General features: G+C 43.4%; 1 protein-coding gene across 7 annotated transcripts in view; it reads right to left on the bottom strand.

Annotated features, from left to right (window-relative positions):
- Positions 1-24,073, bottom strand: part of KIF13A (kinesin family member 13A) — a 206,805-nt gene that overhangs the window by 132,662 nt on the left and 50,070 nt on the right. For all 7 annotated transcript variants that reach the window (XM_075585633.1, XM_075585635.1, XM_075585634.1 and 4 more), the window contains exon 3: positions 1,550-1,562. In XM_075585633.1, coding sequence (XP_075441748.1) covers positions 1,550-1,562 — 13 coding nt within the window. The remainder of the gene's footprint in view (positions 1-1,549; positions 1,563-24,073) is intronic.

The raw sequence follows: 24,073 nt of genomic DNA, 5'->3' as shown, positions 1-24,073 counted from the left end.
ACACTGTTTCTCCCTCCCCCTGACACTGTTTCTCCCTCTCCCTCTCCCTGACACTGTTTCTCCCTCTCCCTGACACTGACTCTGACCTGATAAGTCACTGCTCCTGCTTCCTTTCCCATGTATATTAGAAGACTCAGTGAATAGTTGTGCAAGTGAAAGATCGCCCAATACCTAAAAAAGCAAAGAAAGCAATTGGGTTAATCTAAACAGGAGTGGCCAACTCCAGTCCACAAAGGCCACCAACTTGTCAGGTTTAAAGGATACCCCTGCTTCAGCACAGATGGCTCAGTCATTGATATGGATATCCTTAAAAGCTGACCTGTGGGTGTCCCTTGAGGACTGGAGTTGGCCACCCCTGCTCTATACAAATGCATCCACACTTCTTTAAAAAATAAATAAAAAGTTACTCTCTGTAATTTAAAATGTCAGTTCTTTTTCAGTAGGTATCCTCGAAATTCATGTTAATCAGAAGAAAGAGAAGGCAGCAACATCACAAAATGTTTAATACATTTCTTTTTTTACTGTACCAGTCACCGAGCTTAACCTCCTCCTAGTCATTGTCAATTGGTTCATTTAGGTCAACTTAGAAACTGTACTTTTAGCTGAAACAATCCACTTCAAATAACCGAGTAAAATAAACCACACATGCAGTGTCATTCTATAACTGGTACAAAGACAAATGTTCCATATTGTGTATTATTTCCTGAATGGGCTTCTATTACGCCAAGTAAAAATAACGGAATTAAGATACATAACTCATTCTGCCTCTTGTCACCCTGCTGGGACCCAACATATCACACAGAGTTACACAGACAATGCTTGTGGCTGCCAAAAATGGCCTACCAGTTACGTCACCGGCCAGCTTAACATTTAACCTCCCACAAGCTTTGTGTGTTTTTATTTTATTTCTCAAGAGGTATTTAAAGTAGCAGTCTGAGCAGCTCGCAATTCTTTCCCTCTTCCCTGCACCGTGGTCCCCCGACCTCCGGGGACACCACAGTTCCAAATCGATGCACAAGTTTGTCCACCGAGCAAGAATGCCCATTAGACACAAAGTGTGCTTGGGTTGGGACCTTGTTCTGGCAGCCAATAGAAAGTCACAATGTCATCAGGAGATGACGTGTTGACTTTCTATTCGTGACCCAACAGATATCTTGGGGAAAAAGTAGAGTACCCGGAAGTATGGGGAGAATAGGTCAGCTCCAGAGATTTTCCCCCTGGTTCAGGTAAGCTTTAAAAAAAAAAAAAAATAGCATTATGTCTCGAAACCAGTGGAAATTGGTAAGTCTGATTAACCTGATAGTAATTATAATTGGCTTGCCAGAGATACCAGGTTCCTATTTTTGACCTTGAATTGTTTCTTTGTCCTATTTGTTTTACCATAAAAGTTGTTGTTTTTTTTCCGCCTTGAATTTATATGTATTCCTGACCACCAAGGCTGACGACACGCAATCAACATAATATCAACTCAGCACTGCTCATGCACTGCTTCCCCTGGAAGCAATATTCAGTTGTATTATCAACAAAACAAAACAATAACAAATATTACCTTTGGTGGTTTCCTGGATGATGATGATGATGAGCCAGGATCAAAAGCAGTAACATAATGTGATGGCAGCAAGACACCGGGATGATCAGGAGCAGGACATAAGAAAACAGAAACAAAGCAATAGTGAATGTCTGATGCCTGAGCAAAGTAGGAGAAGGCACTTTGGTATCTAAGCACATACTCGGTAGAGACATTCCTAGCAGTTTGGGACCCATGGTTGAGCACACCAAGTACCTGTAGATTTGACGTTGGGGTTCTCACGCTTTAGAAATAAGGGAAGTGGAAGGGCTAACGTAAGCATCCTTGGTTTTACCACTGCATCATATATTAATATATCCCATTTTCTAACCACCTCTACAGGTTTAATGGTGCTTCTAATAAACCAAACTTCAACATTGAATAGGCAATATTTGTATGTATACATTATACTATCAAGCTCCCAACTTTTTATTCCCTGTATCCCTTAAAATGCTGCAATAAAAGCTCATGTCATCATTTTTTTTTTTAACTACTTATATTACTAGAAGATCAGAAACACGTTTATTTCGAATGGTAGGAAGGAATCTACAAGACAAGGTGTAAATGCTTCTGAGGGTTGGCAACACTTTGTAGATGTACAAGGTTACAATGTTAAGTACAGTAAATAAAAATACCACGTGTGCATTTGTATGTCTCAGACAGGTCTGCAATCCCATTATCGCTTAGCAAACAGTGCTTCCGCTGCAGCCAGGGATTCTGGGTAATGACATGCAAATGAGCAGCGTGTCACTCTTTACTTCTCATCGATTTTAACATGGACCTCTATGAGCTTATGCCTGCCGTACCACACAGCTTTTCAGCACAGCCTAAGTTAAAATGATAAGATGCAATTCTAGGTATATTTCTAAAGCAGCAATCCTCACCAAAAGCCCTTTCCCCCTTTTCTTACCGTAGTACATTACGGGGGGAAGGGAAGGACCGCGGACCTCCCAGGTGCGGGGTTTGCCTAGCTACGGGTATATTTAACTTTTACATTTTGCTAGGTTCTGACAAAAAAAACTTCAATATAGCTGCTGGGGTCACCAAGAAAAAGCTGCAATATCATCTCCCATTGAGTGTTCTATCTGATAATTATTTCTACCCAGGGGATTTAAGGGTCATTTCACCGCTCACTGAGAGGTACAGGGAACAGCACAGGGACCCCTCCACGAGACACTATGATAAGAACAAATACCCTTCCACCACTTCCCCCCGGCCCCAAAAATTATTTCATTTAATTAACTCTATTGTATAACTGCTGTTTAAAGCGGTAATCCACGCGCTCTTTTTTTTCATTTAAAAATATTTTTTTATAGCCAGGATTGATGCAGGGGGTCTCATGAGCTGAACCCCATTCATTTCAGCTCCATGCACCCCTGCTTCCGGAGATACTTATCTCCATAGCAGGTGCCGGTAGCCGCTCTGTTTGGCTAGATTCATGTTATGCAGACGTTTGGAAGCTCCCGCGCCCTATGGGCCAATTGGAAGCCGTGACTTCATTGGACGCGTGGTACTATGGCAGTAAGTATCTAAACATATATAAAATATTCCTTGCTGACTATTTGGTGTATCCTGATATACAGGGCCTCAACCAGAAATTCATATTGGGGGCTGCAAAGTTTTTGTTTGTAAATAAATAAGTAGAGTCACCAAGCCCCGCGCTTACAGAGGCCCCGCGCTTACAGAGGCCCCGCGCTTACAGAGGCCCCGCGCTTACAGAGGCCCCGCGCTTACAGAGGCCCCGCTCTTACAGAGGCCCCGCGCTTACAGAGGCCCCGCGCTTACAGAGGCCCCGCGCTTACAGAGGCCCCGCGCTTACAGAGGCCCCGCGCTTACAGAGGCCCCGCGCTTACAGAGGCCCCGCGCTTACAGAGGCCCCGCGCTTACAGAGGCCACGCTCTTACAGAGGCCCCGCGCTTACAGAGGCCCCGCGCTTACAGAGGCCCCGCTCTTACAGAGGCCCCGCGCTTACAGAGGCCCCGCGCTTACAGAGGCCCCGTGCTCTTCCGAAGAACATTTAAACTGATTGCCAGGGGAGAGCACGGGGCCTCTGTAAATGTCTCTTACCTTCTCCTCTCCTGCATCTTCTGATGGCAACGATGCGTGCCATGACAACGCGCTGTAAAACGACAATGTGTTGCCATGACAACGTGATGCCGCGACATCAAGTTCCCATGATGTGATGCTACAACGTCACCCTTGCACCGCCCACCCCCCCCACCCCCCTGGTTGTGCTACTGCCTATATACCTTTCCTTTCTAAAAAATATGCTTAACCTTTTCTTAAAGATATCTATTGTATCTGTCATCACAGTCTCCATGGGTAGTACATTTAACATCTCGACTGCTCTAACTTCCCTTTCTTTTACTGCTGGTGTCATTTGTACTGTCCTTGGGATGAAAAATTCAATTGAAAGTTTCTTGTATTGACCTTTAATATACTTGTAAACAGAAATCCTATCCTCTCGTAGACGTCACTTTTCTAATGTAAATAATCCTAATTTGAATAGCCTTTCCTCCTATATCAGACGTTTCAACCTCTTTAATATGGACTGCACTAATTTTTAGTTCCATAATGTCTTTTTTTTTAAGAAGCGCTGCACAAAGCTGTACTCCAAATTTAAGGTCTGGTCTTACTATGGATTTATATAGTGTGATATGATGCGATCTTCCCTTCCATCTATATCCTGTTTTATGCATGATAATGTAAGGTTATGTATTAGGGAAACAATAATAAGCATGCTGTCTACAAACTAATTAGGACAAAATCAGGCCAATCCTTGATTGAGATGGATTTAGGCTAGTGATTGTAGACAGCAGGCTTTGCAGTAGTGCTCAATGTCAGGCTGCAGCTGCAAAGGCTAATAGGATATGTATCTGTATTAAACCTCATCCACCATTTACCTGCCCAAGCTTACAGACGATATAAATCCCTCTGTATAGAAATTACATCCGGCTCTGATTTTACTACTTTACATAAATTAGTGTCATCAGCAAAGATGGAGACCTAATAACCTTAAAGTAGGCAGAGAGAGCTGTTAAAAAGCAGTGACCCCAGTACTGAACTTCAGGTACTCCACATACTTTGGCCCAATTTGAAAAAGTTGAAATGACGACAACTCTCTGCTGCCTAACATTTAATCAATTTTAAATCCATGTGCAAATATTTGCCCAACGACAAATTTACTTTATTTTGAACACTTTTAATGACACATCAAATACTATCTACTTGTACACTTTCTTTAATGTGAGCTTAAGAAAGCCGTGATTCAGGCCATTTACTGATGTCGGAAGGCATTCTTGCTCATTTCCATAAATAATGGTATTAAAGCCTTTAGTGGATTTCCAGGCTAACGGTCCTATTAATTAAATTGCAATTATGGCTTTTCCGTGGGAACATGGTTTGATTTTGAGAGATGAGAGGGAGAAAGGGCCTGGTAGCGATAACCCTTTTCCCATATGTACCACGAAAATCAAATGGTTGCATATCTAATGTATATACCAAGCATCATTTCACATATGCTATTCCACTCGTAATATTTTCAAGGAAGGATTTTAGGAGTATTTTTGTGGTGCATAAGGGAAAAAGGGATATTACTCTAACAGGCTTTCTTACTCTCGCTCGCCTCAAAATCCCATTCTTATACACCCAGAACCAAATTGTGACCTATGGTGTCGTTCTCCCACGGTTTGGACATATGAGAACTGTTTAATGAATACGGTGGGATGTGTTTCTGTGCACAAATAGGCATTTTTCCCACAGAAATACTATTCTCGCAACAATGACTTGGCCTGCGGAAACCAAGAAACCAATATCGCGTCAAATGGAATACAGTTGATGCCTAGTGCATGCAAATATGTTTAGCTCCCAATTTTTATTGCATCAAATAATACTCTATTGTTACGCTTTTTTGCATGAAAAAAACGTCCAGTTTTAATAAGATGGCCCCAAACGCTTAAAAGAGACAAGCCAAGCAATGCTTTTTTTAAAATATATATATATATATATATATATATATATATATATATAGGGTTGACGGAGGTGAGTATCTCAGAAGCAGTGTTGTCCCCAGAGCTAAAATTAACGGGGTTCAGCTCCGAATACCCCCTGCTTCCATCCTGTTTAAGAAAAGAAAGGAAAAAAACACACACAAAAAAGCCGTGCTTGGATTGGTCTGTAAAGTAATTCAAATCAAAATGTTTTTTTTTTTTTTGTATCAACAACCCCCTAACTGTCACTGTGTTGTTAGGCAGTAAAGCTGGAAAAAAAAACCTCGACTGAGCTAAATCTCCTAACCAAATACCCGTTCAAAACACTGCAAAGTAAATATACTGGTTGGAGATGATCCCATCGCCCGTAAGCATTCTGCAGCCTGTGAAGCGCTTATTGTTTCTAATTGTGTGTCAAACCAAAAACAGCAAGTTCAAATATTTAGGGTGTGGTAATAGAGACAAGTCATTTGAAAGTCAGACAGGCGTGCAGTGTATTACTACTTTGCCGTTCAAATAACCTGGCCTTTCCCAGTCAATTACTTTACATATTGTTTACGTTGGACTTAACGTCTTTATGTACCGTGTAAAGAATAAGGAATGAGGCGTGTAGTGCATGTCCCCCAATAGGAGCACTGCAAGGGTGTATGAGGTAACACAAGGCTTGTGTACTACAAGGTGCATCACCTCTGAACACCAAGCAGTGACATTTTGCCAAGTGATCATTTTATGCTAACTCAGACAACTATAAGCATCTGTATATAATATGTTAGCTTGTACATACATACAGTAGATCAACTGCACTCACATGAACTTATAAATATTTGATAATAGGATCAACAGTTCGGTCCTCAACGTGAACCTTATGAAGTGTTAACTTGTAGACATGACTTGGCATGATAATTTAAAGCAGCAAAACATGTGCAATCTTATATGTTTTTTTTTTATAAATACATTGGTTCTGTAGTATTAGATAATAGTGATTGTTTGTATTCAACTCTTAATGCCATTTTTTAATGAGATTTAAAGCATCCTTTGATTCCTATAGTAAGTTTTAGCCCACCATCAAAGCAGTGCAAGATCTTTGTAACACTTTTCTGTTTGGGATCATTTGTTGCCAATGTTGCCATCAGTTTGAGCTGCAAACTGTAACAATAGATAATGTTACCTTATTGATATAAGGATGCATTGTACCTGCTGAGTTCCACTGACTATAGGATTGATTGAAACTGAAAGGTGGCCATTATGTTAGGCACACAATCAGGCATTTTACAGATTTATAACAGGGGCCCCAAACGTTTGCCAGTTTAGGTAAGAAAGTAGAATTATACATTGTCACAAGCTTTACATATACAAATGAGAAACAAAAATAATAAGAAAAAAAAGTCGGGACATAGTATTTCTGCTTTCAAGCTTTGAAAGTGTTTTCGTTCTTTTAGTTCCTCCCTTTTATGATGTCCCAACAAGTCATATTTACTAAGCGGTCATACCCCAAAAGACACCTTACAACTTCGGGAAAACACCTTATGGGTCGTTCAGGTGAAGACGTTGACGTAAAACCGCTTTATAAATCCGGCCCTAAGTGGTTAGCAGCACCTGCCTCTCCCTTCTCCTGTCCACTGTGACTGGGAGGGGGCATGCAGAATTATAAATATTGTCACGTACATAAGCACCATCCCACTACAGCAGTAGTATGAACCAATCGCTTCCTTTTTTTAATCCCGACCCCATCTGCAATTCTTTGATAAAATAGCACAGTGTATTTAATTACATTATTTCCAAATCTCCTTTATGTCTAATTTTTGACTCTATGCTTTTCAGTAACAGCTTAGGCCCGGATCATGGTGCCTTCGCCTGCGCCGAGGCGTGCGGATGCTGTGGGAAAGCGGGCGCTTTCCCTGACCATGGTCGACGGGCCGTGGGGGGCGTTCCTAGGGGCGTCACGGAGCTGGTTAGCCCTCAATGGGCGAATCGCTCACGTGACCTGCGTGTGGCGCAAAGAAATCAGTTTCAACTGATTTCTTGCGCAATGCGCGTCTCTTCCTGCCTCCGCCCTCACGGCCTATGGGTATGATCACTGCCCTAAGGCAGTCCGATCGCGCCCCATGCGGACGCCTCCGCAGGGTCTCCCACACCATGAATTTAGCCTTATTCACATGTCTGTATCGCTATGTGGTTGGCATATTACCAGAAAGAAAATCCTCCAGGTTGGAAAATGCACACAAAGTCAGCATTCATCACAATACAAAATAAGCATGTTTTGGGGCCTTTACCCATTTGAACATTAGCATGCTACAATAATACTTGTGCTCTCCAAGCCTCTCCTAACTGTAATGAACAACTTGTTGCAGTATTAGTCCTCACGTAACGTACATCATTTCTGCAGGTTGTGGTGCATTCTATTGCGCCAGTTAAAAAAATATACCTGCACTATCGTTAAACTGAAGATTTGCTATTCTTAAAACAAAACAATAATACAGATTTTGATTTTGTTAAAAGGTGTGTTTGTTGTTTAATAATTCCTATATTAGTCTAAAAGGTGACACTGTACTACTCATATGCATGTCTTTTCCCACAATCCCTGGCTGCAGTGTAAGCATTGTATGCTAGGAGATCATTGCAAGGCTGCGGACATGGTGCCGCAGCCCGTGCGGAGACGCGCGGAGGCTGAGGGAAAGCGGGTGCTTTCCCTGGCCATAGTACTCGGGCCATGGGGGCCGTTCCTAGTGACGTCATGGAGCTGGTTCGCCCTCATTGGGCGAACCGCTCACGTGACCGCCATGTCGCGTGAGAAATCAGTTTTAACTGATTTCTCGCTCATCGCGCGCCCCTTCCTGACTCCGCGCGGTCTGAGGTGCCATGGACGCAGCCTAATGTTTGCAGACCTGTCTGAGACATGTGAATTTGCTCACAAGTGGTATTTTTATGTCAGTCTAAAAGATAAAATAATTTGCTAACAATCTAGTTAACCAACTGTTCCAGAACTCCACCTCTCCTGTGGTTCACATCTCTAGCTCAATGTTTTTCAACCAGGGTTTCTAGGAACCCTTGGGTTGCCCGGGCATCCCCTAAAGGGTTCCCTGTAATTTTCTGGTCATTTGAAAATTGCATCAAATACAGAAGAATTTACAATGCATCTAATCACAGAGTTGCTATTAGACATGGTTGGGGGTTCCTCTGAATTGCACTTAGGGTTCCTTAACCAAAAATACATTGGAAACCGCTGTTCTAGCGACTGTGTATTGCCTTTCAGTTTACAGAAGGCGGTTCTTTGTATATTTGCGTTACTTCTTATTGTTCTTTTCTATGACAAATGTTTCCTGCTATCAATTTTGAATGAAAGAGTACCTTATGTGTTGGTCTGGCCACCCTTTCCCATTTTAGATTGAGTCTCACTGATGGGAACGAGCTCTGCCAGCTGAAGCCCACAGCTTTGCACAGTTGACCTTATGGCCAAATGACAAAATGTATCCAGTGCTGGTACGGGATAATGCGACCAAGTCAGAACAGCAGCAATAACTCAGTGCTGGAAGGGACATCCAAATAGTAGCAGTCTTGTGCCTACACTTCTAAATTAATAAAGCGTGGAGGCAAAAAAAAACCCTGGTATTGTTATTTTATAAACATTTCATCAAGATGTATGCTATTAAAAAAAGAGAAAGGATTCAATCTTAAAAAGTCATGTTTAACAATGAAACACTACTTTATTTACTATCACACTTGGACCACGGATTAAACTGGCATGAAAAAAATGGATTACTACATTTTGTACGGCACCATTCATGATTTTCATGAACCATAAAAAAACAAACCCCATAGGAACATCTTTAAACACTTTTCACCTCTAGACTCTACTCCCCCGCTTCAAAAAAAGGTTTCAACTTGCCTCATCATTGGATTTTCTGCCGGAAAGCACCAACCTTTTCATGTCACATCCAACTACTAAGATGGGGAAAACCACCAATTATAACGCATCCAATTTATGTTACTAACGAGATTTGAAGAAAGATGTTAATTGGATATGGCATGACATCCTTTCACATAGAACGGCAGCCTCAAATTACCACTGATCACAATGTAAGGTTCAGATCTTATGAAGACTTCATCACAGCAGGCTCAGAGCTGTCACAGTGTGCATCGTTTTGTCAGCAAGTTGACATCACCAGTTCTGCACAGAATTCCCCAAATGCCCTAATGATCGCTCACTGAACCTACAGAAAATGGAGGATACAATAAAACGGAGACAAGATCTCACTCCTAATCTTCCAAAAAAAGCAAGAATGTGCATTTAAGTAGAATTGTGTTTAAGAACATGTTAACAGAATGTTATGACGGCTTACAATCACTTAGATCAGGCCCGTCAAACTCAAAATAGCTTGGGGGTCAATTCTTAAGTCCAACTGCAAGACTCGGGCCGCACCAGGAAACAATTAAATAGTCACTATAACCTATGCATACTCTTTTTATCTTAAGCTTTCCCTTTTAAAAATATAAAAATATGTAAACGGCACTGGTATCTTTCTCTCCCTCCTCATGCCCTCTCTCTCCCCACAAACCCCTCTCTCCCTCTTCCCCCCATCACCTCTCTCTCTTTCCCCCCCATTCCCTCTCTCCCCCATCCTCTCTCTTGCTCACTCTCCCACAGTCTTACTCTCCCCCCAAAGTGTCTCTCTTTCACTCTTCCCCTCTCTTCCAAACCTCTTCCTCTCTCCCAAACCCTCACTCTCCCACAATACACACACAATACAACCCTACCCCCCCACACTCACACACACACACACACACACACACACACACACACACACACACAATACCCCCCTCTCCCACAATACACACACAGTGTTATGTTTACCTTAGCGGGAGCTTCCGGTGTGGCGTGGTCGCGGAAGTTGGGCCCTAATTCTAGAGTGCACCAGCAGGTGGAGGACGCCCGGACCAGCGAGGGGGAAGAAGGCCCCGCAGCAGCTGGGGAGAGCTGTGGCCCGGAGAAGCCAGGCAGTCGGACGCAACTGTCAAGGCCAGCAAGCCCCCCGCGGATGCTGGGCACGGGACAGTTGTCCAAGCTCTCCCCCTTGTCCGTTCCAGTGCAGCATCTGTCTGCTGAGCGGGCGCCGCCCTCATGGCAACACCGCAGGCTGCGTGTTTGACAACCTTGAGTCTGACTTAGATTGTAATGTCTTAAGGGCAGAATTGACCTTTGCCTTGTATTGTCATTTACCCGCTGTACTTATTCCCATCCTTTGTACTTTATTTACCTTGTGTTTAGTACACTGTTGGCGCAATATAAATAAAATGATACCTACATAGTTGAGTAAGCAAGTTAGGGCCCTATTCAATATTAAGCCAGAAAAATAATCAACATTGTACTTTGCCAGAATAAGAAGTTGAAACATTAGTTCTTTTTTCTCAAAACATCAGCTTTATTTTGACCTCCCTGGGGGTCTGGGCAGACCGAAAAACCACAGGCCTTAACGCTTTCCACACCCACAATGGGTGCTTCCTCAGAGGTTTTACTATATTGTTCGGGACAAGTCAAGTCAATAGTGGTTACCCTCTTAGGCACAGATCCACAAAAGGGTGCTAAGCTTTATCACACCTTTACTCCCATTGATAAGCATAGTAGCTGGGCTTAGAGTCTGAAAATGTATGGATGTATGTGTGGATAAATGGAAAACTTACATCAAAAATGTCACTGCGGGTAAATGAAATAGTGATATTTACTAAAGTATGATATATGTATAACAAATAAGACAAACAGCACCACCTAAATGGATAATAACGCCCAAATCGGCTAATATAGGTACGGTGCTGGGAGACAAGGAGTCCCCACCAACTCCAAAAGGGTAATAATATATTGAAACAAATGGCAACCCCGCACTCAAAAATACTTCAGTCAGAAATACGTCAAAATAGTATATTTTACTGACAAGTATGAGAATAAAAGTGAAATACTGTGCAATGTAAGCATACAGATAACAGAGAAATCACACATATGCAGAGAGCAGCGCAAACGTAAATATCGCCATTTTTTGGCAAAATTTGCCTAGAGAAAAGCAGATAATGCGCGGGTGGCGAGAACCTACATCTCGCCAGTTTTAAAAATGTCCGAATTCAGATTTCAATAAAATGGAGCGATATTCTATAATTAGCTCCACCAACAAAAGTTGGCAAGAAGCTGGAGCTCGCCGGCCATAGGGAAAAAAAAAAAAATGCGCGATTTTTTTCTCACACATTTCAGCAGCGCGCATCTCTCCCTTTTAAACTCGCCACACGCATTCATGACATAAATTGCAGATTTCGCACATTTCTGCATATAGAGAAAAAAACTCGCCATTAAAGCTACTTTTTATTACCCTCGCCAATTATTTCCAGCGCTGCTCTCTGCATAGGCCCCATAGTGTGAACAGGAAGGTCAAACGAATAACGAAAAATAAGGGGAAAAATAAGAAAAAATAACACAATAATATTCACAAAAGTGTCAAGGAGGGGCAACGTAAACGTTTCAGGGTAATAAACCCTTTCTTCTGGCCCATTCCTATATGCATAACATGTAGTACTTCCCTCAATCAGATCAAAAAATGATCTAGCAAAAATGATCAAACAAAGTCCAATCCGGAGTTTCAAAAGAGGAAGTACTGATACTTACTGTAGGCTTATTTCTAGTGCTTCAGGCAGAAGGTATCACAAATGATGGTGCTCCGGTGTTCCCACACGTCTGTCTGGCTTGTATACCTAAGTATCAGTACTATCTCTTTGAATCTCCGGATTGGACTTTGTTTGATCATTTTTGCTAGATCACAAAGGGTTTATTACCCGGAGACGTTAACGTTGCCTCCTGTCACACTTTTGTGAATATTATTTTGTTATTTTTTTCTTATTTTTCCTTTTTTTTCGTGATTCGTTTGACCTTCCTGTTCACACTACTGTATGTTTGATTGCTCTGTTAGCTGTATGCTTACATTGCACAGTATTTCACTTTTATTCTCATCTTTATGAGTAAAATATACTATTTTGAAGGATTTCTGCCTTAAGTATTGTTGAGTGCGGGGTTGCCATTTGTTTTACTAAAGTTTGATATAGTTTGATCTGCCAAGCTTATTCATAGAATGAGTTAAGATCCCAAACGTTTAGAGCACATGCATCAAGCCCGGTCAGGGTTTTTGTATCCTTCCGGCAATCACGGATGATTTTAGTGCCGTAGGCCCTTATTCTCTAAGGCTGAGATTATACAGCGCGCGATGGCGCCAGCGTGCACGCCAACCTCAAATTGCCTAATGCCTATGCGGCCACTCCGTGTGCGCGCGCGCGCACTATTGGGCGCAATGGCGCGGCCGCGATTTGAAGAGACAAAAAAATGTTGTCTTTTCAAGCGCCCGCGCGTGACGTCCGCATCACGTGAGCGGATCAGCCAATGATGGCGGATCAGCCAATGATGGCGAACCAGCTTTGTGACGCATCCGTTACGCCTCCCCAATCTACCGCAGCCAAGTTCACAGGTCGCGGGGGCTGCAGGAGTGAGCTAGGTTATGTGCTCTGTCGCGCGCCGACACGCAGGTCCTGTAAGCTTAGCCTAAGGTGTGATAAGCGCAGAGGACGTGTTATCGCAGGGAAAGTCCCATTAAAGTCGATGGGGCTTTTCAAGCGATAGCACGTCACCTGCGCTTATCACACCTTACAGAATAAGGGCCTAAGTCTTTTATTCTGTTTTGTTTAGAATATTCGAAAGAAAAGCCCCGTCAAAAGCATGTCTCCTATGGTGGGGAGATAGGCAGGAAGGCCCCAAATTACGTGCACTCAGTTACCCTAAACTCGTCAGACTCGTGTCACGCGAGGCGGGACATTGAAACATGAGGAGATACCGGCACCCGATATGGAGGCCTGTACCTCGGGAAGCAAAGGGTCCCCGGACCCATTCAGAAGCACAGACCCCCGCTGTGTTAATCCTTATGGCCGCACTTGGGCTGCGGTCCACCCACTCCAAGTGCCGTGCAGGGTGAACTTGAACCGTGGCCCATCTGTACCTGTTACCCTAGTGCACGACCCTTACTTTCACTGACATTTCAAGGTCGAGCGGGTATCACGCCTTCATTCTGTTTGTTTGTTCAGAATACTAATAGAACTACAACACCTTGTTTGATGCTGATTCTCACAGGAAATTTGCAATAATACTCAAAGCTATGTTGACCTATTGTAAAATGATTATTTGTAAGACTGTGGCAGGTGCTCTATGTCACGTGCAATGGAAAAACAAACAAGTGTGTTTAATATAGCCTGTAACCTGTCACAGGGCTCAATACAAGCTATTCTCTCACCTTTACACCATGGGAAAAAATAGCAGACACTTGTTTGGGTGTGTCCATTATTCCAAGTCAAAATAATAGCTCTTTTTGTTAATAGACGTAAGCGCTGAGGATTCCCCATCTTAACCCATTGGGTGCTCCAAGACGTAGCCACTATGCAGGCCCGTCAAACTCAGAATAGGTTGGAGGCCAATTTAAAAATCCGACTGCAAGACTCGGGCCACATCGTCAGAGGAGTGGAAGCAAAAAAAGAAAGTAGCCCATGGAAGGGGTCCCCAACCTTGTTGTGCCCAAGGGCACACTTCATTGTTCAGGAGAGAGTGCTGGTCACCAACCAATGTGTGCACACATGCACCACACACTTACTTACAATACACTTACCGTGGGGGGAGGCGTAAAGTGTCGCACTGGTCCCACAAGCAGATGCGTAAGTTGGGCCTGAGGTTCGGGCGGGCCCGACTTCCAGTACGGACTGGATCACAGTAGCTGTCGGTCGTACTGCGGTCACAGACACCCACAAAAGGCTTGGCGGGCGCCATGATGCACCATGGTGCCCTGGCCAATGGCCTAACTGCATTGTCACTATAATCTCCTCCCTCACCTTCTCTTCCCCTTCAACTCTTCACAGCCCTCCCCTTCCTTCTCCCCCACACCTCTTTCCACCCCCACACCTCTCAATCCCGCCCCCTTTCCCACCTATCTCTTTCTCTCTTTACGCACTCTCCCACTTTCTCCCCTGCACACAGCTGCCTCCCGGGCCAAAAAAATCACTCCCTCGCAGCCAACCTTCGGGCCGCATAGCCACGTGCTTGACAGGCCTGCCCTGTGTCATGGGGTATGGCCCGCTAGGGGCAGAGTACTTGTTTTCCAGGGGAATGTAGGATGTTGTGCTGGGAAATGGAAGAGGAGGCTTAAGGACCACAGCTGTCACATGTTCACCCTTTGCGAGAGGGGCCGTGGAACCCTCCGGAGCTCAAGAGGTTAAATCCACCTCAATTAACTTTTTTTTTTTAAAGTATTTGGAACCTGAGATACTTACTGGTGAATTTACGGTATTACGGACACGTTTTTAAGGGGGATTTAAACGCCCATCTGGTAGGAAGTCACAACTGATGATGTTGCAGCTTACTATTGGCCCGAGATTTGTCAGCCATTTTGTTTCCCTGAGGGAGATTTATAGCCAGTAGCTTCACTAGTAAGTATTTGTTTTCTTGGGGGGGAATAAACAGCAAGTAGTTTTGATTTTCTGCATAACTCTGTCAGCAAATCACACAGCTCTCACCTGCCTTTCTGTCAGATGCTATAGCGTTCTGTGCAGATACCTCTTCTCTTGCTGCATATCCTTCATCCTTGTAGTACGTCCGCTAAAGCCCCCACTACCCACTGTATGCGTGTGGAAGCCAAGACCACTGTGCAGTGAGGTTGTGAGCACCTGCAAGTAATCTCCATGATGCCTGTAACAGGAGACGCACTAGAACATCAAAGAATAATTTAAACGTTTGGAATCCTTCTTTGAAACATTTGTGCACAGATTAGCAGCAAATGAGACAGCTGCAGCAAAGAGATGAATTCCAGGCTGTTATGCCAGCAGAAATCTACAGGCTACAGCAGAGTCTGATAGATGTACAAAGAAATTACAAACCATTAGCTTGCTGCTTAAAGCTGAACTCTGTGTCACCAGTATCTTGAAGACGACAATCCACATTCCAACGGCAATTTATTACTGAAAAGGCTATTTGACAACTAGCAACTGCAGTTGGGATCACTGTTGTGATCTTTATACATGAGCCATTCGGCTACTGCAAGGCATTGTGGGCCGCAACTTCGAGAAGTACAGGAGTCATTGCCAGCTCTGCCTCTGACTCATAAACATGTATGGATACAGAAAAGGATGGGACACATTTTCTGGATTTCATTAGCCACAGCAACAGAATTAATATAATCCACTGCAGTCACACACAGATTTACATTCCAATATCAAGTCACATGTTCGCTTGGGTATCATTTATAACACAGCACCTTCTGCCCTGAGGTTACAGCATGAAGCAAAATAAAACAATTAAATGCATGTCCAACGCAGATTCGCAGAAAGAAAGTACAAATTCCCGGTTGAACAATACGTCCCGTTTAACAAATGTTCCACACAATCATCATTCTCATGACTTTCCTGTATAACAACAATGTCGCAGCTTTGGAGAATAGATCAGCAAGAAAATAATTACAACCATCCAAACCCAAAGGAGATACGCCGATTGGAAGCACATTTTTAAGCACCTCATACATTAAAAAGGGTAAAGCAAGACTTCAGAGAGCTCACATTTAAATTGATAAAACACGTGAAATGGTTTAGTGCTGCAAAAGTCAGCTTCACACATCCATTCACTAAATTCCTAGCTTCTCTCAAGACTCAGTGTTAGTGGCTGTCAAGTCTGTAATTAGACCATATTATCTAGTCTGCTAGAAATACTTCTTCATAACTGTATAATGAATTCTGTCAAACATGATTGAGCTATCTCATGTTTAAGTGAAAGAGAGGACAAGGAAAATGCCATGTCCCAACCGTCTAGAGCAGTGGATCTCAACATTTTATTTAGCATGGGCACCGCTGGGAGGATTTTTAAAATCTCGGGGTTCCCCTGCTCAACCCCCCCCCCCCCACACTCACCCTCCTTACAAGCGAAAACCAACCACACTCACCCCCTTCTAACACACTCACTCTTATTCTCAAAACACTCCCCATTCATATCGGGGAGGCTGTGATCCACCTTTCCTCTGAAATTATATACTGTTAGCCTTAATACAAAATACACTTGTTCATTTCTAAAATATTTTACCAGGAAAAAAATACATTGAGAGTTACCTCCCCGTTTCAAGCTAAACTCCTGGGCAAATACAGAAGCGAAGTAAGTTATCAAACGTAAGAATAATTAATAGTATTAGGACCTGCTAGTGGTCATGCCTTGATGTAGCTAGCAGGCTTAAGACGCTTTTGCCAAAGTGTTAAACTAAATGACCCTTTTTCAAGGGAATATATAGGTATTTCACTGTGTATTTTTGTCATATTGGAAGTAGCTTTGGGCTTCTTTGTTTTTTGTTGTACAGCAGGGCCCCGGGTATACGGCGGGTTCCGTTCCAGGGGCCCGCCGTAAAGTGAAAATCACCGGAAAGCGGATCCGGCGATTTTCAGTTCTCTGCATGCACAGAACGGCGTTTTTCGCCGTTCTGCGCATGCGCGGCCTATGGTCTGCGCGCGCAAACTACGTTATGCGCGCGCAGACAGCGGTCTGCGCATGCGCGTCGGGCGCACCCGCCCGTTCTGCGCATGCGCGACTGCAATTTAAAGATGGCGGCCCCCTTCTCGGCGCCGCCGGATAAGCGGAACGCCGGTTAACGAAGCGCCGAGAAGCGGGGCCTTCCTGTATACATTTAGCCACACCCACTAGCACTCCTTTTGACACATATACAGTACATGTAGCCATGTAGTACTAGTTTGTTTCCCTTCTGGCAGTAAGTCCTGGTACAAGCAGGCCTTGCCAGTAGTTGAAATGGGGTTTTCCTCCTCCTTGGTGCTGCAATTGATTGACAGCGGGAGGCGGCGACATCAGGCCTGGGCATGACCAATCATGGGACAGACCTGGTGCCCTCCTCCTGGCTGTACTTAAGGGCTGGTACCGCCCAAATTTAGCAGTGCCTTTCCCCACTTGAGGAAGGAAGGTCACACATTAGAGAGGCTGAATATTCGGGGGGGGGGGAGGGTGGCACGGGGGTGAAGTGGCCGCCGGCAGGGGGGTGCAGGGAAAAAAGTTTGCGCCCCCCTGGTCTATACTGTAGTGGTGATTCCCAAAGTACCTCAATACAATTCAGGCTGTTCTGAGCTGCACTCTGGGAAATCTCGATCACTATACGGTTGTTGTTTTACGATAGGCTGATTGTTACAACCTGGTCCAATAATATACATAGTAAAAAGATTTTAGCCCACTGGCTAGAATGAAAAATTCTCATATGAAAACAATTTATGCATAACAGATCTACAAACGTCTTTACGGGTCCCCCGACAAGCTATTTGTTAGTACAATTGCTGCCATGATGTTATCCATGCGGTGCTATCGTTTCTATTGTGATGGACTCATCATGTGTTGTATTTACTTTTCGACCCTTTTCAATGTACAGAGTCTTTTTTTTACCATTGCAGTCCAGTAATATGTCACAAAAATATAAAAATATATTACTAAACATATATAAGCAAGACTACGCAGGTAAGGCGTTCCTCAACATAATCATGAACGAGTAATAAGATTACGATTAAGAACAACAGCTCTGGGACCTTATGTGTCTCCACCTTTATAAATCAAGGTTGTGAAACCATTAGAATGTCCCATCCGCCAAACTCACTGACCCCCATTAATATTGTCACTTGGGACACGTCATGCACGGGCCTGGGGTGTTCCGAAAAAAAAAAAACACTTTGGCTAAAGTTAGGGGGAAATACAGCTAATTTTCACTGTTCTTATATTGAAGCCGTACTGCATATTCGTATACTTGTCCAATACAGAAACAATGGATTGCTGACGTGTAAATAAAGCTGCAGAGAGCTAACTATTTAGAATCTGGCTCATATACAAATAATGAGCTGGAAAGACAGGAGAGCAGGCGGGCATAAGTGGGTCTGCACCTTCAATTTTAATATAAATATCACGAACAGCAAAGTAGTCTCGGTTGGATCACAATGATGTACAGGTTACATTCATGTTTATTCTCTCATTACAGGGGTGAACAAAAATATTAAGCCAGCTAGAATTTGTAGGCAGGGGATGGCATTCCTGACGCCTCCCTTCCCCCCTATTGGCGGCTCTGTATATCAGTGTGTGTGTGTGTGTGTGTGTGTGTGTGTGTGTCAGTGTGTATCTGTGACACATGTTGAATTCTCAATGTGGAACCTGCGCTGCAATGCCGAGTCCATTAGGTATGACCTTATATTGATCCAGAATAAATCCACAACACCATAGGGGGCGCGCGCAGTGACGTCACCACGGCTTTGGCGCCAAAATGGAGCTACAGGTAAGGGGTTTATAAGGGGCAATTGTACTGTATTTGGATACTCCTTGATAAAGTGCTTGGTGCACGAAACATGTAGGAGGGTTTCTGTACCTCCCTCTCTCTTTTATGGACCAATAAAGGTTATTTTTTAGTAGCTTTGACCCACTCTCTCCTTTTGCTGTGCGCCTTTCTCTATATAGATATTTACTTATATCTGTGACACACAGCACACAGAGACTCCTCCCTTCCCCCCATGTCCCCTCCCTCGTATATAGGAGTGTGTGTCAGTGTATCTGTGAGACAGCACACTGAGACTCCTCCCGTCTCCCCCTGACACAGTCATCACTGAAAGCGGGCGGGTCCTTGAGCCAAGTCAGTTAGCATTGTCCCGCAACACAGGTGCCTGAGGTCACATTTTGGGAGCCCGGGCGGCCAGGTCCCAGACTTTTTCTATCCCTCGTTTTAACAAATAACAAAAATACCTTTTTTCTCAATATAGAGCTAATAGTAGAAAGTGCTCTGAATTGATACAGGCATTCCCTGCCCTGCTGAACATAGAATGAATTGCTTGGCACCCAAGGCTCAGAAAGTTTAAATCATTAGTAGCTGGAATGAAGCACACACACACACACACACACACTCTCCTGCCCCCCATGCCACATGGTCAGAATAAAGAGCAGGGGAGGGCAGTTCCAGAACGCTCTCCATCTCCTCACTCCTGCCTGCTCTCCGATCTATTCCTCCCTCAGCACAGCAAAGGCAGCGGTGCAGTGTCGACTAACCGCTGTCTGGCTAGCAAGGTAGTTAGGTAGGTCGCCCTATTGCCGGTTGCGGCAGTAACTGACAGGTCAATCCGCGCTGCACTGCAACATAGACGCCACTGGTCCCATTTTTCCTTCCCTGGTATTAAAGATATATTTTATTCACAAAAAACAACAACATTGTATACTGTAGTCTATAATATGCAAGGAAAACATACAAAGCAAGGAAAGGAATACAAGCTGAAGGAGTGTGAGCCTAGATCATGTAATGCCATGGTGGGGAGCTTTTTCTCCCTCCCCCTCAGGGTATAGGATGGAAGGAAGCATGGGTGGACGGTGTGGGTAACAGCCCAGGACTACCAGAGTGTCTGGTTGCTATGGAAACTGAGGAGGAGAGCGGCATGCTGTCCAAATCGGTGCCGGTTTTCTTTAAAGCTGCAGTTCAGTCAATATCCTGCATGTGTGTTTTTTTTAATAAATCAGTTCTATAGTAAGAAAAAATAAATTTTCTGTTTTTAAAAAAACAACTTAGACCAATTTTCTTGTATTCTATTTTAACAGCTATTTGCTAAGGCACTGCCCCTTCATGTCCTGTCACAAGCCCTGGCACACCCCTTTGTCAGCCCTGCCCTCCCTCTAGCACATGTCAGTGCAGGAGTGCTCATGAATATTCACGAGCTTCCACTGAGGGAGTGAAGCAGAATATAAACAGATCCCTTCACTAATTATGTCACCAAATTTTGCCTATCAATACATGGAGAACTAATTGACCTGCAGCTATACAGCTCTTTAGATCATTAGAGATTGCACACATGAAACTATTGAAGTAAAAAAATAAATAAAAATTAAAAAAAAGACTAAACTGCAGCTTTAAAGCTGCAGACCAAGCAACATCCTACATGTGTGGTTTTTATTAATAAATCAGTTCTGTACTATGAGACAGTACTTGTAGCATTAAAAAAAAAAAAAAACCACCAACAACTCTGAAATGACATGTTTAATGTATTATAATGAAACAAGCATTTTTGGTTTCTATAGCAAGCATTTACAAAGTCACATCCCCTTCCTCTTCTGAAACAGGATCTGGCACACCCGTTTGAACCCTGCCCTCTCTCTAGCTGTGCACCAATTGTATCTAGTGACTGCCTGGTCACATGACTTTCCCCACAGAACTTTGTATCTTTGGTCCTCTTCTGCTGCAATGACAGCCATTTAGTGAACCCCCCGAGCCGAATCTTCGCCGATCGATCACAGCAGAACGGATCGATCACAAACTTAGCTAATTACTTATCATTGTGTGGATAGTATTGATGTACATATTAAAGGGGGAAAAATAAAAAAACAAGACAGTTTGGTCTGCTGCTTTAAGAGACAAGTGACTGCCAAAGTGTGGAGCCACATACTGGAAGAGTTTTTAAATGGGGACAGTTAGGATAGTGACAGTTATGGACTGACACATTGTAGGATGACAGAGGGAAGACAATAGACATAAGAGCACAGAAAGAAAAAGGGATAGAAAGAATTAAGTGGCAATAAGTGAAGTAACAGGATATTGGGGAAAGGCTGCAGTAAAATAGAAAAGGAGGGACAGGCAGCACAGGACTGTAAAGTCCTATAGCAAAGCAAGGGCTCAAATCTATTGTATACAGGCAGCTAAACGTCGCTATGCCTGGCGTACTTTCACTGGAGCGAGGTCAGGACACTGAGCAGTCCAGGGACAGTGGATACAAGTCAAAGAAGACTGGTCCAGGACTCCACACAGGTCAAGTATACTTTGTCTCACATCCACTGTCCTTGAGCTGATAAGAAGCAGCAAATCAACGTCGGAGGTCGTGACATGCAAAATAAGCATGCGTGCCAACTAACTGCTTCCCCCAGCCATTAGAATAAATAGCCGGCATACATAAAAAGAGCTACTCCTCCTCTCTGTGGAACGTTTAAGGCAGGGATTGTCCAGGAAGGAAACAAACTCTAACCTGGCCAACTGACTAAGTTATTTAGGATAAATAGGTTTTTTTTAAAGCAACAATCTCCTTGCAGTTTTTTTTATTGATATTTTTAATACATTTAAACTAGTCCTCCACAGCGGAACCCCCAATATTTTTAGCTCCTTGGACACCCCGGTTAATGGTTTATTTGCCAGGGTTTTTTCTCCCGTTAAGGGAAACATACCCTATGCCAAATCTTGCGGGTGTCTGCAGGCCCATAGGGAGCCACGTCATCGACGAGATGACATTGCAGCTTCTTCCTACCGGACTATTGCAGGCAGTCAATCATAAAATGTCTAGGATGAGCACCGGTCACAAAACAGGTTAGTATCTCAGAGACCGGGGTGACACTGCAGCTAAAAATAATGTGCTTCTGTTCCGGAAAACCTCTCGGTTCAGATTTTGTAAATAAAATAAATGTAAATCAGTACAGAGAGTGGAGGTGATAGTTGCTTTCTAAGTCAAACTGTTTATTAAGAATCTGTACATTTCATAATAAAAAAGGAGGACAGTCCATTTATTCAGGTTCAGCAAGATATTTATTTGTGCATATTGTACAATGTGTAATCCACATTGTAGTCTCTTATTTTAGTACCTTTAAATGGTTATTTTTTATTCTATTGCGCACCATACCGCCTTTTGCCTCGGTCCCCCTTGATGGTATTTTATTTGTATTTTCCAGTTAATAAAGTGTATCCCGTATAGCCTTTCAAATAATCTCTGGTGTCTTGTTCGTGGGGTCCAACTCCTGCTTCTCTATGGGTCAGGCTCTAAATGCTTCTCCCATTGCCTAAACGTGAAGGACGCAGGAATAGATGAGAATAAGGTCGTGGGTACACCACACCACTCTCCTTCATCTACACAGCTATGTACCACGACAATAAGACCAACACTGTGATAAAAGGAGAGCTTTGGGAAACGTTCCCGTTCCCAATATTTATTCTAAGAAAAAGTATTTCCATCAGTTACTATAAGTCTAACATGAAAATGACAAGCTTGCTTGTCTTGATTTAAGATTATAAAGTGAAAACAAGATACTGAAAGTTAGAATTGTTGTTGTTGCTTTAGTTTGGCATGAACATTACTTTGAGTACTGTATGCATTGACCCCTTTCCAATAACCTAAAACATATGCTGGTGTTACATGAAGATACAACAAAGAGCAATTTACAGTACAGCAAGAACAATAGATTGAAGAAAACCAAACTAAAGACAGGCGGGGTTGCTGAATATGCGGAGCGCACTCATTTCCAGAATGGAAAAAGAGCACTAAGAGGAGAATCAGAACCAAGAACAACAGGGCGTGGAAAAGAAAACGAGAGAAATGTCTTTTTTTTTTTTTTTTAGAAAGGTACATGAGAAACTTAAAAGCTGAGCAATTAGTTATTGTTCTGCTGTGCTTGAAATAAATCCAATATAAACCACACATAGGCAAGGATTCTGTGACTATGCCTCACAAAGATGTGGAACACAGGTGAAAGGTTCCTTGGTGTCTTGTGGTACAAAATGCATCTGTTTCTTATTTACAGAATACTACTGCTGTATTTTATTTTATGTATCGGTTTTGCCACAGATTCTCCAATTATACAACAATGAGTTCACAAAAAGAAAAAAGGGAGGGGGACAGGGCAGGAGGGTGCAGAAAAGAGAAAATAAAGGGGGGGGGGACTGGGCAGGAGGGTGCAGAAAAGAGAAAATAAAGGGAAGGGGACAGGGCAGGAGGGTGCAGAAAAGAGAAAATAAAGGGGGGGGGGGACTGGGCAGAAGGGTGCAGAAAAGAGAAAATAAAGGGAAGGGGACAGGGCAGGAGGGTGCAGAAAAGAGAAAATAAGGGGGGGGGGAGGCCCAGAAGTTCTCAACTCATATCAGTGGTACAGTTGTATATTGGTACATTGGTTTGACAGAGATACATAGGTACATATTTACAGGTGAATACAGATGTCAGCATCTGGTACATGGAAAAAAAGAGAACAGCGCAAACTCACTCATTGTGTAGTAGCAAAAAATATTTAGTAGTACAGTATAAAAAAGGCGTAATGAATGCACGTACAACATAAGCATTCAATATAGGCAGTGTGGTATAAAAACCATTAAGAAGTGGTCTCTAATGTAGGCAGACCCTCGCGTAGGCACCTTGGTAAGCCTGGCTGGTGGTGGTACAAGCAGATGATGGTATAGTTGCTGTGGCAGTATGGACATCAACTCTGGTAAGGATAGCTTCCGATCCTGGTCCCAGGAGTGCGCACCCTCTCGCTGCACTTGAGCGGGTGAGTGTACATGGAATCGCGCTCCTGATCGGGACGCGACCCTGTCTGGACCGACGCGAATGACGCCCAAGTTCATGCCCGAGCATATACAGAGCATAAATCCGGGCAGGAGTTAGATCATTCATTATTAAGTTCATTAGTAAGCCTTAGTATCCCAAAGGGTTT

The sequence above is a fragment of the Ascaphus truei genome, chromosome 2, assembly GCF_040206685.1.
Source record: "Ascaphus truei isolate aAscTru1 chromosome 2, aAscTru1.hap1, whole genome shotgun sequence".
Taxonomy (NCBI): Eukaryota; Metazoa; Chordata; class Amphibia; order Anura; family Ascaphidae; genus Ascaphus; species Ascaphus truei.
This window is presented reverse-complemented; position numbering and strand designations above follow the sequence as displayed.